The sequence below is a fragment of the Carex rostrata genome, chromosome 1 (genome assembly GCF_964058835.1).
Source record: "Carex rostrata chromosome 1, lpCarRost1.2, whole genome shotgun sequence".
In the NCBI taxonomy this organism is placed as follows: Eukaryota; Viridiplantae; Streptophyta; class Magnoliopsida; order Poales; family Cyperaceae; genus Carex; species Carex rostrata.
Window position 1 is genome coordinate 14,377,567 of NC_135918.1, and position 17,184 is coordinate 14,394,750.

The 17,184-nt window shown below is 35.1% G+C and overlaps 1 protein-coding gene and 1 pseudogene across 1 annotated transcript; both read left to right on the top strand.

The window, feature by feature from the left end:
- Positions 1 to 2,200: 2,200 nt before the first annotated feature.
- On the top strand, positions 2,201 to 6,546 carry LOC144560021 (uncharacterized). Its single transcript, XM_078309185.1, has 3 exons — positions 2,201 to 5,703; positions 5,789 to 5,854; positions 6,253 to 6,546. The coding sequence occupies exon 1, from the start codon at positions 2,291 to 2,293 to the stop codon at positions 5,681 to 5,683; it is 3,393 nt and encodes a 1,130-aa protein (XP_078165311.1). The 5' UTR covers positions 2,201 to 2,290; the 3' UTR covers positions 5,684 to 5,703; positions 5,789 to 5,854; positions 6,253 to 6,546.
- Positions 6,547 to 9,344: 2,798 nt separating this feature from the next.
- On the top strand, positions 9,345 to 12,815 carry LOC144564091 (secreted RxLR effector protein 161 pseudogene; annotated as a pseudogene).
- The last annotated feature ends 4,369 nt before the right edge of the window (positions 12,816 to 17,184 follow it).

A 17,184-nucleotide genomic window follows, 5' to 3' on the forward strand; every position in this document is an offset into this window, starting at 1 on the left:
TAACACTCATGTTATTAGAAACTGGTTATATTAATGGAGTAGTGAGTCATGCGGAAGCCAACTAGAGAGGTTATAAAGAACATACAATGGGTGCAAGCGAGAGCTAGAGAAGACAAGAGAGAATGGATCCAGTTTTAATTAATCATTAATGAATTATATCTTTTACAATATTAACATAATTAATTTGAATTTTGAATATATTTTAATATATTTAAATTATATTGAATAAATATGTGAATTATTAAAATTTAGAATGATAAATACATAATTTTATAAATATTTTAATAGTATATATAAGGAAATTTTCCCTAGAAATTAAAACACATGCTGTTTTGAGTGTAGCTATTTGTTTGGGCCCAACTAGTGAATGAAGTTTGAGTTGAACAGAGTTATCTATTTAGTGGGCTCAATTTGGGCTTAAATTTTGGGCTCTTTTCTCTACATTACACGGTAAGAAACACTATTTTACACACTGGTTGATAAACAAAACCAGATAAATGCTGTCATTGATGTGTGCTGTTTCTATATTTGTGTGAATCAAGTATGAATTAATTATGAAGCAAATTAGACGGTTTCGAACAACATTAAATCGATTTGAATTTGATCATCATCAAACGAGTATGTAAAATAAACCCAACTAGCCGAACTAAGCAAACGAGAAGAGAAGAAGTTTTCTATAGAGATCAAATTAAATTTAGTCTAATATCTTATCTAAATCGTTTGATTCACGTTAAAATTCGTTAGTAGGTATACATTTTAAATTTAAATCGTCTCCAAGAAATTTTAACGCACATTGAAAACATAGAATGGAATTTGATCATATGTTAATAATAATAATAATAATAATAATAATAAAAGTATATATGTACAAGACATCAGACTCAATCAAGTACCAGACCACACGAGTGCAAACGGATCGGATATTATCTCGTTTGTATTCAGATTTATATTTAAAAAGTAGATATTGATATCTGATATCTAAATATTTATGTAGAAATAGGTATGTATATAGTTTTGAATTTTAAGTTTGAATATTTAAATAGTAGATATACACTGTATAATTGAATATATTATGAAAATATTTATACATATATTTACGGATATTCAATATTCAATATGTATTCTTATAAAAAAAAATAAAAAAATACAAATATAATTTTAGGACTATCTGATCCGTATCCAATCCGTTTGCACCCTTGACCTGATGGAACGAAATTCGATTCTTTTATTTTAACCTGACACGAATCTCATAAACCCCGTACATTCCCCGAAAAAAAAAAGGGACCTCTGCTGATACTATTCCATTTACAAACTCCAAAAGAAAAAAAATTAAAAAAAAAATCTGAGATTTGAGAGCGAGTCTTCCTCCTCCTCCTTTTAACCTATCCGTTGTGACTGTTCCCACATCATGTTCGATCGGGATCATTCGATTTGATATGAACGTCTCAGATCGACTCTAACGGTCCAATGAATCCGTCAACAACTGAAGAGGATCAGATGCCTTACAGAACAGCATCTTTCACAGTAGAAAAATAAAAAAAAATTTACCTCGCGACAAGCAGAGTGCATCAAGCCAGCGACCAGTCCACCTTGGGAATTGTGAATGGGCCCGTTACAAAAGCTTCTTTAACGCTTAGCTTTAATCAGTAATTTATTCCCTCATTAGTTGCCGTTTTAATGCACTCTTTCATTGTCTTTATTATTTCCTTTAGATTTGGTTTTCTTGTCCAAAGGGTGTTGTACCGAGTCTCATCAAAAGCTGAATGAAAAACGTCCAATCAGCCTCAAGATGTGCGCCTACGTTTGAATGTTAAAATGCAATCCAGATTTTGTTTGTTCACACGTATCTAAATGCAGATCGAACGTACAGTTAAGATTAGGATAGGATCAGTTCAAAGAACTGTGGACAAAATTCAAATTCCATTTTAAAAAGCTGCTCCGAAGGAATCAACATTAAACGAAAGTGTGAAAACTCTGAGGTAACATTATATTTCGGATTTTACTATAACCGTTCGATCAGAATCCGGAAAAATAATCCGGCCTGAGGTGGAATGCAAGCTTCACCTTAATATTCGTGACATTGTAAATTGCACGGTTCTGATCTAAACTCATAATTTCTGTTACCTCAGGTGATCTGAATATCACGAAAACCACTTCAGTCCAAAAGCCCCTCTTCCCTCGAGATTTCTCTCTCCTCTGCTCCTCCCTGTGCTCTCGCTTCTCTCTGCCTCCTCTCCCTTCTATCTCTCTTAAGCGAGAGCAAGTGCATTTCTAACCTTCACATTATGCCATGAAACCTTCACATTCATCACAACTATGTCACCTCTACCTTCTCCTCTTCTCTATACTCTTGCTATCCGCAACCAGAGCAACTCCGACACGTGGCGTTCAGTCGGAGATTGACGCTTTGACAGCTTTCAGAGAAGCCATACATGACCCAACGGCGGCGCTGTCTACTTGGGACCCATCTGCCTCCTCTGCCCCTTGCTCTTGGCGTGGGATCGTCTGCTCTGACGATGGACACGTGGTGGAACTCCTCCTCCCTCGTCTCAGCCTCTCAGGTCGTATCTCTGATCGAATCTCCGACCTCTCTTTTGTAGAAAAGATTAGTCTTTTTGAGAACTCCTTCACTGGACCCCTCCCGTTTTCGGTTTCTCGCCTTCCTCGCCTCACTTCCCTTCTTCTCCAGTTTAACATTTTCACTGGACCCATCCCTTCCTCCTTTTCCCCTCAGCTCCGTTACCTCGACCTCTCATCCAATGCATTAACTGGAGAGATACCAACCAATCTCTCCAGTTTTGTTCCTGGTCTCCAGTTGTTAAACCTCTCCTCTAACCGGCTTCGAGGCACCATTCCACCATCCCTGGGATTACTCCAAAACCTTCATGACCTGTTGCTAGACTGGAACCTTCTAGAAGGCACCATACCAGCTGCCATTGCCAATTGTTCCTCTCTTAACCACCTCAGTATACAAGGGAACAAACTGAGAGGCATTCTTCCAGCTGCAATTCCATTGATTCCCTCTCTACAGATTCTCAGTCTCAGCCATAACCAATTCTCAGGCTCTATACCAGAAACCATATTTCAGCCTGTGACAAACTCCTCTCTACGTATTGTACAGCTTGCCTACAATGCGTTTACCGACTTACCAGTAACCGGGTCTGTCAGTTCGACACTTCAGGTTCTTGAATTAGAGGAGAATAAAATATCGGGTCCGTTTCCTGCATGGTTAGCTAGCGGTTCTGGGTTAACTGTTGTTGATATCTCTGGAAACAATTTCTCTGGTGTAATTTCACCGCAATTGGGGCAGTTAACTGCACTCGAAGAGCTCAGGCTAGGGCGAAACTCATTCTCTGGTTCAATCCCAATTGAAATTACAAAATGCCGTGCTCTTCGGATTCTTGAACTTGAAAAGAATCACTTTTCTGGTGAGATACCAGTAGCTATAGGAGGTTTGAATTCACTGAGAAATATCTATTTTGAGGAGAATGATTTGTCAGGGGAGATTCCAGTTAGTTTAGGTAACCTTTCTAGGTTGGAAACACTCTCACTCGGCCGAAACCGCCTCACCGGGTTTCTCCCTGACGGATTGTCCTGGCTTAGCAACCTAACATTTTTAGATGCGAGTGGTAATAACTTAAGTGGTAGAATACCTAATAGCATTGGAAATCTTGCGGCATTGCAAATTTTGAATTTGAGTAGCAACAGCTTGTCTGGCCGAATTCCCGCATCAATCGGTTCCCTGACAAATTTGCGGGTTCTCGATCTCTCCGAGCAAAAAAACCTGTCAGGAAGCCTCCCTGAGGAACTTTTCAGCTTGCCGAACCTTCAATATATATCACTTGCCGGCAACTCTTTTTCCGGCGATTTGCCTGAGGGGTTCAGTAGCCTCTGGAGTTTGCGGCAACTCAACCTCACGGGGAATTCCTTCTCGGGTTCAATTCCTGCTACCTATGGCTACCTTGAGGTGCTCTCGGTTCTCTCTCTTGCTAATAATAGAATTGTCAGTGAAATACCACCCGAGCTGGCCAATCTCTCCAATCTTACCGTGCTTGAATTACGCGAAAACCAGTTATCGGGCTCCATTCCAGCAGGCCTCTCTCACCTTGCCTTTTTAGAGATGCTTGACCTGGGTGAAAATTCTCTTTCAGGTGAAATCCCGCAGGAGATCTCCAATTGCTCTTCACTTGTTGCGCTGAAACTGGACGGTAACCGTCTAACTGGAGAGATACCATCATCTCTCTCTAACCTGTCCAAGATGCAAATCCTCGACCTCTCTTCAAATAACCTCAATGGCTCCATTCCATCTCTACTCGCTCAGATCCCCGGCTTAACATCATTTAACGTGTCAAACAATGAACTCGGCGGTGAAATACCGAGATTAGTTGGGTCCCGTTTCAGGGTTGCGTCAGCTTTTTCTGGTAATCCAAAGCTCTGTGGGTCACCACTTGAGACCGAGTGCGATGACTCTAAAAAACAGCAAAGAAGAAAGAAAATAGAACGAATTGCTCTCTTTATCGGTGTAGCAACAGCAGCATTACTTCTTGTGATTTTGCTTTGCTGCTGCTGTGCTATTACTCTACTGAGATGGAGGCGGCGGTTCCTTGAAACCCAAAATGGGGTGAAGAAGCATAGAAGCCCGGGAAGGGGAAGTGGGTCCAGCACAGGAACTGAGGCTGGGTCCCGGTTACCAACTAAGCTGATTATGTTTAACAGCCGCCTAACTTATGCCGATACGGTTGAGGCGACACGACAGTTTGACGAGGAAAATGTTCTAAGCAGGGGCCGACACGGGCTGGTTTTCAAGGCGTGCTACTCTGATGGAACTGTTCTATCCATTCTTCGACTCCCTTCCACCTCGTCAGACGGTGCAGTCGTGGTTGAAGAGGGGGCATTTAGGAAAGAGGCTGAGTCTCTAGGGAAAGTGAAGCACCGTAACCTAACTGTACTTCGAGGGTACTACGCGGGGCCCCCACCGGATGTTCGATTGCTGATCTACGACTACATGCCAAATGGCAATCTTGCTACGTTGCTACAGGAAGCCTCACACCATGACGGTCACATTCTCAATTGGCCAATGCGTCACTTGATTGCACTTGGTGTCTCCCGAGGGCTTGCGTTTTTGCATCAGTCGGGTGTAATTCATGGGGATGTGAAGCCGCAAAGTGTTTTGTTTGATGCAGATTTCGAGCCCCACTTGTCAGATTTCGGCCTTGAACCAATAGTAGTCACTGCGGGGGCCGCTGCCGCTGCAGCAGCGACATCCACATCATCGGCACCGGTGGGGTCATTGGGTTACGTGGCACCAGATGCCGTCGCGGCGGGGCAAGCAACTAAGGAAGGTGATGTGTACAGTTTTGGGATTGTGCTATTGGAGCTGTTAACGGGTAAGAGACCCGGTATGTTTGAAGGTGAAGAGGAGGATATAGTCAAGTGGGTGAAGCGGCAGTTGCAAACAGGGCAAGTTGCGGAGTTATTGGAGCCAGGTTTGCTTGAGTTGGATCCGGAGTCTTCTGAGTGGGAGGAATTTTTGCTCGGTGTGAAAGTAGGTTTGTTGTGCACGGCACCCGATCCACTAGAACGACCAGCTATGACAGATGTGGTATTCATGCTCGAAGGCTGCCGTGTGGGGCCCGACATTCCTTCCTCTGCTGACCCCACCTCCCACCACTCCCCTGCTTGAAAGTTTCTCTTGTTGAAAAGGTAGCTAGTTGTTGATTTTCCCTACAAATTTTCTTGCAGTTGAAAAGATAGATTTGTACTAATTTTCACATTTTGAATTTTTCAGCTCCTTTCATTGTACTGGTCCTTCTTCTTTGAGATTCTGACTGATTGTTGCTGATACTGGTATCAGGTACTGAACAACTGATGTATTCTCGCTGATTCAGTTTTGATTTTTGTTTTCCTTATTGGTGCTGTTTCTGTTTAGTACTTGTGGTATTATACTTGTGGTATTATGCTGGTACTTGAACATTACATTTTTAGGAGATGACTGTAATTAGTTAAATCTGTATTGTTTTAGATAAAATTCTCTATGGTATAATGTAAACTAGAAAAGATTCAAGAAAATGATAAGAATAACTAAGCATTTACTATAAATAAAGATTATTTTGTTTCATCTTATAAGAAAATGTACCTTGATAACAAATCATATTATTCTGTACAATCCATGTATTTATGTCTCTTTTCTCCATTTTGCTTCTTAGCCAGAAAGTTATTAAACTACATTGTTACCATTTGTTCTTTGCTCAGGCACTTCCTTTCGACGGGCTCACTGCCAGTACTGGTTTTTCTTCTCACGGACCATAGTCAATAGCGAATCAATATCAGTTTGATATGCTTCAAGGGTATGTGTTGGAAAATTCAAAATATGTGCAACTTTTGTGCTAGTTTAGGTACTAACTACTAGAAGGGCATTATTGTATCTTTTGAGCCAGTCTAGGTAGTACTAATTACTAGAAAGGCATTATTCTAACATTTAATTCATGTTTGGACTATTTTGTAAAATTGTTGAGGATATTCAATGGGGCTGGTTTGCTGTAAGGCTACCGGTACTGGTACTTGGTGTAGAAGAAGCTACCAGTACTGGTACTTGGTTAGCATTTTAGTTCGTTTTAATTCCTTTTTGTTATCTCAAATTTTCTGAATAACCACCACTTGTGTTGTACTGGATTTAATTAAAAGGGGGAGTTTCATGTATACCCCTCAAAAACCCCAAATTGTTCTATCAAAATAAGTAATAGAAAAGCCAATAAATTGAATATATTTGTGAGTTTTTGAAGTTTAGAAGGGTTAGAGGGAAAATTCTTAATTTTGAGATTTTTGAGGGACATATATGAAATAATTATTAAAAGGATGGTAACTATTTGTTGAACCCCATCTAATCAGGTCCCACATTTATATCCCTTCAGAAATGTATAATCACCCAAATTTTAGTAATATTTGTCCCACATTTATTAGTATCTGGCTATCTTTAGACATGTCTCATAAATGTCACTCAATATTAGACATCTGGTTTTGGTAATTACTAATTAATAAGTAGCAGTCTGGACTCTGGAGGAACAGTCACTGGTAAAACAACTCATTTGTCAGTTTTTCTCAATAAATTATCTGATACAACACATGGAGGATGTCAGAAGAGGCATTTTTTTTTCCTTTTTGACATGTGGAGGTGGTCCCACTTCCCATCTAACGGCTATATACTCTACAAATCATTTTGTAATTATGCTGGGGCTCTAATACTATGGATAATATTCTTTTCTGATATGATATGATATGGCAAATAGAAATACTTGAGCATGCAGGATTGCAGGTGACCGTTTAATCAGACACAAATTTTATGTTATTGCACTTTCTTTGTCAGATGCCCATAATATATGTTGGAAGGAGAACAAGGTAGATCTTTGACTGAAACCAAAAAATAATGAAAAAAGGTGTCTTTGTCATGTTATGATTTTTTTTTTTTAATTCAAATTTTTGGTTGGCAACATGGTGGGGTTTCATGATAAAAGTAATTCAGTGCCAACTGCCAAGTATTATGGTCAGTGTTCTAAATAGCGCGCTAGCGGCGCTATAGCGTTTTTGGACTCTAAACGCTAAGCTATAGCATTATCATACGCTATTTGAGCTACGGACGCTATAGCGGTAATAGGGGTCCGCTATAGCGCATAGCGTATAGCGCAAATAGCGCGCGCTATGCAACCTGAGCTGTTTTTTTTTTTTTTCAATTTATATGGGCTTTAAAATAAATAAATGGTGAAGATATTGTTTAATTTTGATGAATATTACATTATATCAAATTCAGGTCCGCTATAATAATTTTTTCATTTTGCTCTTGTTTTTTTTTTTAACTGATGATAAGTCAAATAAATAATTGCTAAATTATGGAAATTTTAGGGACTAACAAGAATTTCTTCAAGGATCATATGTTTATTTTACAAGAAGTATGATTTTTTTTTTCTTTTCAATTTTTAGGTTATTTTGAAATTTAAATAGAAAAAAGATAAATTATGTTATGATGTTGAAGATATTTTGAATAGAAAAAGATCGATAGTTTATGATATTAGTATTACTATGGATATTTTGAGTCGCAATTTGGACTTTGTATTGGTTCAATATGAATATTATAATTTTTTAATCAATTTGGTATTATTTATTGTTCTATGAGACTAAATAATGTTGATATTTAGTACAAATATATAATATAATTTTTATAAAAATAAAAAAACGCTATGTGGTATAGCTTTTGCTATAGCGACGCTATTCGCTATAGCTTTTTTTGGAGGCTCCCCGCTATGACGTGATAAACGCTATTTAGAACCTTGGTTATGGCAGTTAAACGCTTCGACAAATCAACTTAAGAGATAAAAAGATAATAATTGAATTTAAACGTGTATTTGTGTGAAAATAAATTATGTCTTCGTGAATTGATTAATTAATTAAAAGACGGAATTGATTTTTGTTGGATTTATTTAATGGTACGCCCGTTATGGGAAACCCAACCCAAAATCCAACCCGTTATGAATAGATGCGAACCCATTATGAAAAGGTGCATTGGTTTTATATAAACCATCCATACCTGTTTCTCTCTCTCTAATAATCAGAAAAAACGTGTGAATAATAACAGCCAAAATTAGAGAGAAAAGATAGAGAGCATCAAGAAGCACTCTGTTAAGGATTGAAGGTTTTAGGTCGTGGAAAACGCAGGGCTTCCGGCTTTGGCTTGTGATTCCTTGCAGAACCAGTGATACTGCTACGCTCGCAAGATCCGTTTCCGCACGAAGATTAACGGAGTATTTTGTAAGTTCTATCCGTTAATTAACATTGGTATCAGAGCCCTAGTAATGGCATGTATTCTGGTTTTAATACACACGTAAAATCTGTTATAATTAATTTTTTTTCTCTGAAAATTTTCTGATTTTATTTTCTTTAAATAATTTCAGTTTTCTGAAAATTTTCTGAAAATTAATTGTAAAGAAATTTTCATATTTTTTTGGAGAATTTCCGAAAAATTAATTTCATGTTTCAGAAAAAACGAATAATTTGAAATTATAAAATTTTTCTGAAAATTATAACAGTGGTTAATTTTCAGATTTAATTTACAAAAAAAATTATAAATTGGTCTCAAGCAATCTTTCAGACAATGGTACATTCGGTTTCATCAAGCAATCATATCATTTGATTTCGAAATGATTGATGAAGACCATTGTGTGTATGTCAAAAGATCCAAAGACAAATTTGTGATTCTATCACTTTATGTGGATGACATACTGTTGGCTAGTAACAATAAAGAGTATGTACAAATCATTAAAGAATGGTTATCCTCCAATTTTGATATGAAGGATATGGGTGAAGCAGTATACATTCTTGGAGTGAAGATTGAAAGAGATCGTTTCAAGAAGATGTTAGCTCTATCACAAGAGCATTACATCAAGAAAGTACTTGAAAAGTTTCATATGCAAGACTGTAAACACATTGATACTCCTATAGCAAAAGGTGAAGGTCTTAGTTTAAGAATGTGTCCAAAGACTCCAGATGAAAAAACACAAATGGAAAAAGTTCCTTACTCAAGTGCTGTTGGCAGCCTCATGTATGCTATGATGTGTACTAGGCCAGATATCAGTTTCGCCGTTGGGATGGTGAGTAGATATCAAGCCAATCCAGGACAGTCCCATTGGAAAGCAGTAAAAAGAATACTTAGATATCTGAAAGGTACTGCAGATTATTCATTGTGTTTTCAAGGAGGAAATCTGCAACTCATGGGTTACGCAGATGCTGATTGGGGAGGAGATTTAGATGAAAGAAAATCTACCTCAGGTTATGTTTTCTTACTTAGTAATAGAGCTATCTCTTGGAGTAGTAAGAAACAGAGTTGCATATCCTTATCCACAATGGAAGCTGAATTTGTAGCATTTTCAGCAGCAGTACAAGAAGCAGTTTGGCTTAAAAGATTTTTGAATCACTTGGGTTTCGGTTATAATGAAACTAACTCAGTGTTGGTATACAGCGATAGCCAAGCAGCAATCGCTTATACAAAAGATCCCAAGTATTACTCAAAGACCAAACACATTGATACTAAGTATAACTTCGTTAGAGACATGGTGGCGAGAAAGCAAGTTTGCATGCAGTACATATCTACACACAAAATGGTGGCAGATCCTTTTACAAAGGCAATACCTAAAGATGTGTTTATTGGCCATGTGAAATCTCTAGGGTTACGTAGATTGTAGTTATATATATATATATATTTTGATTGAACAGTATATATTATGTATATTTGTATTTGTGGGATAAATGCAATGAATGCTATTTACTTATACATTTATGTTATAATTGTTACAAATTATTTAATATCATTATATTTAGCATAACACATGAGATATAAAATGAAAGGTATGTCAGACAGTTGATTGGCCTTCTTACACAGGCAATCGCTTCTATGTCTTGGTAAGACATAGAAATGAGATTGATTTTAAGCTAGACATGATACAAAATGTGAGAGCAAGTGCTTAAAATATACATCGTCTTGATAGAGAATCAAGATAATGTCATATGAATATATTATTATGACCAAAGGTGAAATACCCACTATTCACCTTAACTGTCTTATGCCAAGTGGGAGTCCTGTTATTGAATTTATATGATAAGTAGAGCTGTGAACTCAAGTTAGATATTATGTATATCTGAACTATCACTTGTATGGTATTGGATTTTAAATTAGACATACGCTCCATAAGAAATGGAGAATAATACCGTAACATATGTTTCATACCATATGTGCAATTGACCAACAGGGTAACAGAAGATATGATCTCTTCTTCTTTGTTGTGTGAGACCCGCGAGATCAAAAGGATCTCATAGTACTCTTCAATTTTTTACTAAATACTTGAAGTTTCTTTTCAATTAGTTATTTTGGAATGTTGCCAATGATCATGAATGATACGATCTAATGGAACATATCTGAATAGCAATTGATTTGGAATGAAGAGATTCTAGATAAAAGAAAAAAATCATTTGAGTGTTACATTAGGTTATATTCACTGGTGCACCAATTATGTTTATGTAACATAATTTTGAATATATAAGTATGGTTGTATCAATAAATAAAAGAGATCCTGTGATACTTAAAAATGTAACTTGATGATCTGGGGTACTGCATATTTACTCTACTTAGATGTTGTTATACATACCTAACAGTTGGATAACAACATAGACTCTCAAATTAAGATATGCTGGTCATGGCCTATTTCCTTGTATGAATTTTAACAGAGATTAGAGATTACGTTCTCTTAGTTTATAGCGGGTATCCCATTTTGTGCGAGTGGGAGATGTTGGATTTATTTAATGGTACGCCCGTTATGGGAAACCCAACCCAAAATCCGACCCGTTATGAATAGATGCGAACCCATTATGAAAATGTGCATTGGTTTTATATAAACCATCCATACCTGTTTCTCTCTCTCTAATAATCAGAAAAAATGTGTGAATAATAACAGCCAAAATTAGAGAGAAAAAATAGAGAGCATCAAGAAGCACTCTGTTAAGGATTGAAGGTTTTAGGTCGTGGAAAACGCAGGGCTTCCGGCTTCGGCTTGTGATTCCTTGCAGAACCAGTGATATTGCTACGCTCGCGAGATCCGCTTCCGCACGAAGATTAACGGAGTATTTTGTAAGTTCTATCCGTTAATTAACAATTTTTTTATATAATTTATGTATAATTTTTATTTTTCTAATAAAGAGTAAAATAGATTTTTTTTTTTCAATTTAAAATGAGTTCTAATAGAAAAGGCAATAAATTGAGTAAATCTGTGGGTTTTTGAATTTAAAAGAATAAATTGATATTATTAATCTCAGAAAAAATAAAATGTAATTTCGAGGTTTCTGAAGGATATACATGACCTGTACTGCTGTTGTCCCTGTAATACAATTATTTATATTTTTATTGCGAGTGCTTTATTTTCTTATTTGACTATTTGATCGTGTAACATGATAATGTGATGTAATGTGATGGGACAATTTAGTGATTCACATAATTTGAACCTTCGGATTAACAAACTCATCATATCTACTTGTATATGAAAAAGTGACATCAAATTTAATAGAGAAATTTATATATATCCCCATCAAAACTTCATCAATTAGATATTTACCCATCAAAACTTTCAAATTAGCTATTTCTCCATCAAAACTTACTTATTTTATTAATATCCCCATTTTTTGATTAAATTGATTAAAAATACAAATTAATATTTATAAAACAATAAATGCCAATTTTACCCTTCTCTTCAAAATAACTGTGCTGCGTCCCTCTATCCCTTCCCTTCCCTAACTTAACGAAAACACTAATGTCCATAAGGGAAGCACACAACCCATTGTTTATACTTAACGAAAAATGCCACCCCCTCCCTCATATTTGTTGGTACTGGTATCAAACCATCTCAAAATTTTATATATTTTACAATTAGTGCCAACTCCATAACTCCACTGATACTTCAGTACGTCAATCAAGGAGTAGAAATGGATTCCTGGTACTGCTTAATTGATGGGCAACAAAGTGTTGAATTTATGGGTTCATTCGATAATTTTCGAAAGGATATTATGGGACTGGAACTTTGAAGTCTTGGGTTCATTCAACTTAGGTGTCATTGAGTTTTATCATTTATCAGAACCCTTTGGTGAAAATTGCTTATTTCTTTATCAGAACCCTCCAAGCAACAGCTGCCTCGTGCATGCGTCCATGCAACCTTGCGCAATATGCCAAGAGCTTGGGAAATGACAAGGCTTATTATGGATTATATAGTGAAAGAGAATACTGATATAGAACCGTCTGTTACATGAGCAATCCATCAGGCAATAGACATGAATGAAGCACAATTTGCTAAAATCCAAAGCTGAATATGTAGGTTATTTTTCAAATGACTGGGCAAATAATGTGAGAAATGGGTTATTGAATTTTAGGCATCAATTTATTTGATTATCAGAAGCTGATTGTGTGATCATTAGCAAAATTGGAGTTCATCACTTGCTAATTGGTTCAATTATTTTCTCAAAATAACCATAGAAAGGTTTTAGAGTTCCTCCCGAGAACTTTTGCTCATTCCATCTGTAAAGCAGGATAATTCTTTTACTAACTTCCTAAAACAGAACAATTTTCGACCGACCGGTTCTAGATTGGCAATTCAAGCTTAAACACAAAACACTATACGAATTTATTCTTATTTGAAGTGAGCGGGATATTTGACATTCTATTGAATCAGGGTCATTTATCTTCTTATTATATGTGATGTGTATTTTGAAGAGAAGGGTAAAATTGACATTTTGTTGTTTTATAAATATTAATCTCTATTTTTAATCAAATCAATCAAGAAATGGGGATATTAATAAAATAAGTAAGTTTTGATGGGGACATAGCTAATTTGAAAGTTTTGATGGGTAAATATCTAATTGATAAAGTTTTGATGGGGATATATATAAATTTCTCAATTTAATATACAGAGGTTTTGACTTCATTTTCCTTGTTATTTTGACCCAAAAAAAGGATTTCATTTTCACATTTCGACAGTGTCACATTCCATCTGATTATCTTGATACTATTTATAATTTTTGAGAAATTAAGCAATTTGAGAAAAAAAGAAGAAAAAAGAAAGAAAGAATCGAAGAAAAAGAAACAAGCAGCTTAATTGATAATTTTATGGAACAATATTTCTTTCCTTTCTGAAACTATTACTTTTATTTAGTGTGTTGGCCCATATTCACTTTATACTAATAATTATTCTCAGCCCACAACAGACTCTTTCTTGGGCTTCCTTAATTTAAACAATTTATTATCTTCTTTCTTCAACAGCTGAAAAGAAAAGAAAGTAATACTCTTCAGGATTGATCAATTTGTGATCAATTTAATGACTACCTATTAATTTATAGGCACCACAAGTTAAACATGAATTTTTAATTTTTAATTTATTTTTATTTTTATGGGAAGTGATGTTTCACACATGAAGCTTATGACTTAATATGTATTAGGAATTAATTAATTGACCATACTTTGACAAAATAATTGCTATTATATAAATTACATGAACGTACCTCATGAACAATGTCTAATTTGTTTTGACGAAATAAATTACAGTCGAGAGACAAAATTAAAATATGAAGTAGTACTAATTTAAAAGTAGGAGAGAAATACAAGGAATTAATTTACAAACTTCCCCTGTCTATATGCAAACGGTGAGAAACCAAAGCGAAGAGCTTCTTACCAGAATATTATTTTATCATGAACAAATTTATAAACGTGCCCCTGGATCATATGCAAAGGCTGAGGATTCAAACAGAATAGGTTGATCAATATCTGAGTTTATGATTGACCATACTTTGACAAAATAATTGCTATTATATGATCAACCACATGAACAATCTCTAATTTGTTTAGAAGAAATAAATTACAGTCAAGGGACAAAATCAAAATATGAAGTAGTACTAATTTAAATGTATGAGAGAAATACTAAGTGTTTGCTTCAACTCATTTTAAGTAGATCCTGACCGTTCTTTTAACTTTGTACGAATCTTACACACACACACACACACACACACCAGATTGAGTTTAAGCCCGACTGTAAGTTAATCTGGCCCGTATAGTTGTTCTGAAGCTTCCTTGAGCTTCCTTAATTTAAACAATTTCTTATCTTCTTCCTTCAACAACTGAACACTACTAACAGACCGTTTGATCGAACCGATTAGCTGCCAGGTGTAATTAAGGTGGCTCAACAATGTATTAATTAATTCATTGTACTTGTAGTCTAGTGGTTAGAATTTCATTTTATAATTGTGAAGAATTGAGTTCAAATTTCAGTGACTTCATATATGCATTTACACATTGTGCATTTTACCTTTCAACCCTCTCAATTTAAATTTGGCAGAAGCACTGCTTTTTAACTCACATCATCTCGAGAGAGTTTCTTGGTTGATTGTAACCCGTTGATCAAAATGAAAAGGAAAATTAAAACTTTAAATTGTAACCTTTGATAATTGAAAAATACAAAGAGCACTATATATTTTCTGAAGTTGTGTACCAGCTGTTTGTACTGATCTTCTATTGAATGGTTTGAACTTTTATTTCATGAAATCAGTATGCATCAACCCACCTTTATAAAAAAAGAAAAAAAAATACAAAAGCACAGTAAGTGGTTGTGGATCTTTGGAGACGTAGGTGCTTACCCGAGTCAGTAACCCGATATTACTTAGATCAGTCTTATTTGCAGAGAGCAGAGTTGTTGTTTTTTTTCCTTTTAGGAAAAAACAGGATCTTAGTCATTGTATTTGTTTTATTGATAATAGTTGCATAATTAAGTTCAGATTTCAAAGTTCAAACTAAACCTATTTTATAAAAAGTTGAAAACAGATTCAATATATTTGAATCCGGGTTATAAAATATCCTAAATAAATTAAAAGAAAAGAAAATAGAACTCTTCAGGATTGATCAATTTGTGATCAATTTAAGGACTACCTATTTATACTATAGGCACCACAAGTTAAACATGAATATTTTTTTTTTGAAATTTTTTTTCTTCTGAAAAACCATGGCTCACACACGAAGCTTATGAATTAATATGTACTAGGAATTAATTAATTGACCATACTTTGAAAAATAATTGTTATTATATGATCAACACATGATGAACAATGTCTAATTTGTTTTGAAGAAATAAATTACAGTCAAGGGACAAAATTAAAATATGAAGTAGTACTAATTTAAAAGTAGGAGTGAAATACAAGGAATAAATTTACAAACTTTCGCTGCCTATATGCAAAGGCTGAGAAACCAAAGCAAAGAGCTTCTTACTAGAATATATTTTTACAATGAACAAATTTACAAACATGCCCCTGGGTCATATGCAAAGGCAGAGGATCCAAAGAGAAGAGTTTCTCAGCCTTCATGGAATTTGCTTCTGTCATTTAGGTTGATCAATCTCCGGATTTATGATGAAAAATTAATAATGATTTTCTACAATTTTGTTTTTCCATGTGAGTCTACTACAGATCAATTTTGGATCGAGACACTGTTAAGATATTATATCAGAATTTCTGCTGTTTTGTACAAATACTGGTACTTTCATTTTGTGATTTGTAACCTCTTTTTCTTTCTCTACATTATCTAAAATGTGTAACTTTGAAAGGCAATTATTAGTTGTTTTTTCAAAGGACATAGAATACAATATGTTTCTAAGAAGTAGAATATAGCAGAAAATAAAGAAAAAGTATTTGATGTTGCCTGAGACACCTAACTTGTCACAGCAAATATAACACCAAAACGAAGTTAATCAATAAATTTTCCAAAAAAAATTGTCAGAAATCTGAAGCCTCTCCTTACTAATGGGTAACACTGATGGTGATATTACCTTCATAAAGAATGGTTATAATGTCTTGAAAACAGTATTGCAACTGAAAAGAATAATGAAAAAAATAAAACACAGAAGGAATCCTGCTGCTAAGTTTCCTTTATACATACATTGATAAATATATATTATCAGCAAAACCATTCCATCCAATTAAACTGTTTGCTTTATATAACACGAAACCAGCCTGTAGCAAGCGCAAACTGGAAAAAACTGCAACACACAGATAATTACTGAGGCAATGCTAGTTTAGTTTCAAAGTAGAAAAGCAAAATTGAAAAATAGAGAAAGAAAACAATCAATTTTTTAACGTGGTATCTCCCGAAGGAACTAATCCCCGGGCCTAAACACCTCTCCAGGAGGTGGCTTAGTCAAGCAACAAAACCTTCTAAATTGTATTTACCCTTCTAAATTTTAAAAACTCATGAATTTACTCATTTTAATTAATAGAAAACACAATAAGTTGGATTAATTTGTGAGTTTATGAAATTTAGAAGTGTAAACATAATATTACGAATTTACACGGAGAAATATACAATTCTGAAAAATTTGAAGGGTATATGCGAAAATTTCAGTGGGCTTGCGCGGGCCAAAGTAATGAGCAATGGGCCATGCCTTCCCTTAGTAATATACAAACAATTAAACTAGAGGAGGGTTCAAATGCCTTCATTTTTAAAAACTTTAATAACTCAAAATTTAAATCTTAAAATTCAAAATAAAACCGTTGGATATGAACTATATCATTTTATCTATGCACATATAAAAAATTATGGCATTTCAACTTTGTTTTGATTGT

Excerpts from the sequence above, each read along its gene's own strand:
- LOC144560021 (XM_078309185.1), top strand. The coding sequence starts at position 2,291 with ATGAAACCTTCACATTCATCACAACTATGTCACCTCTACCTTCTCCTC.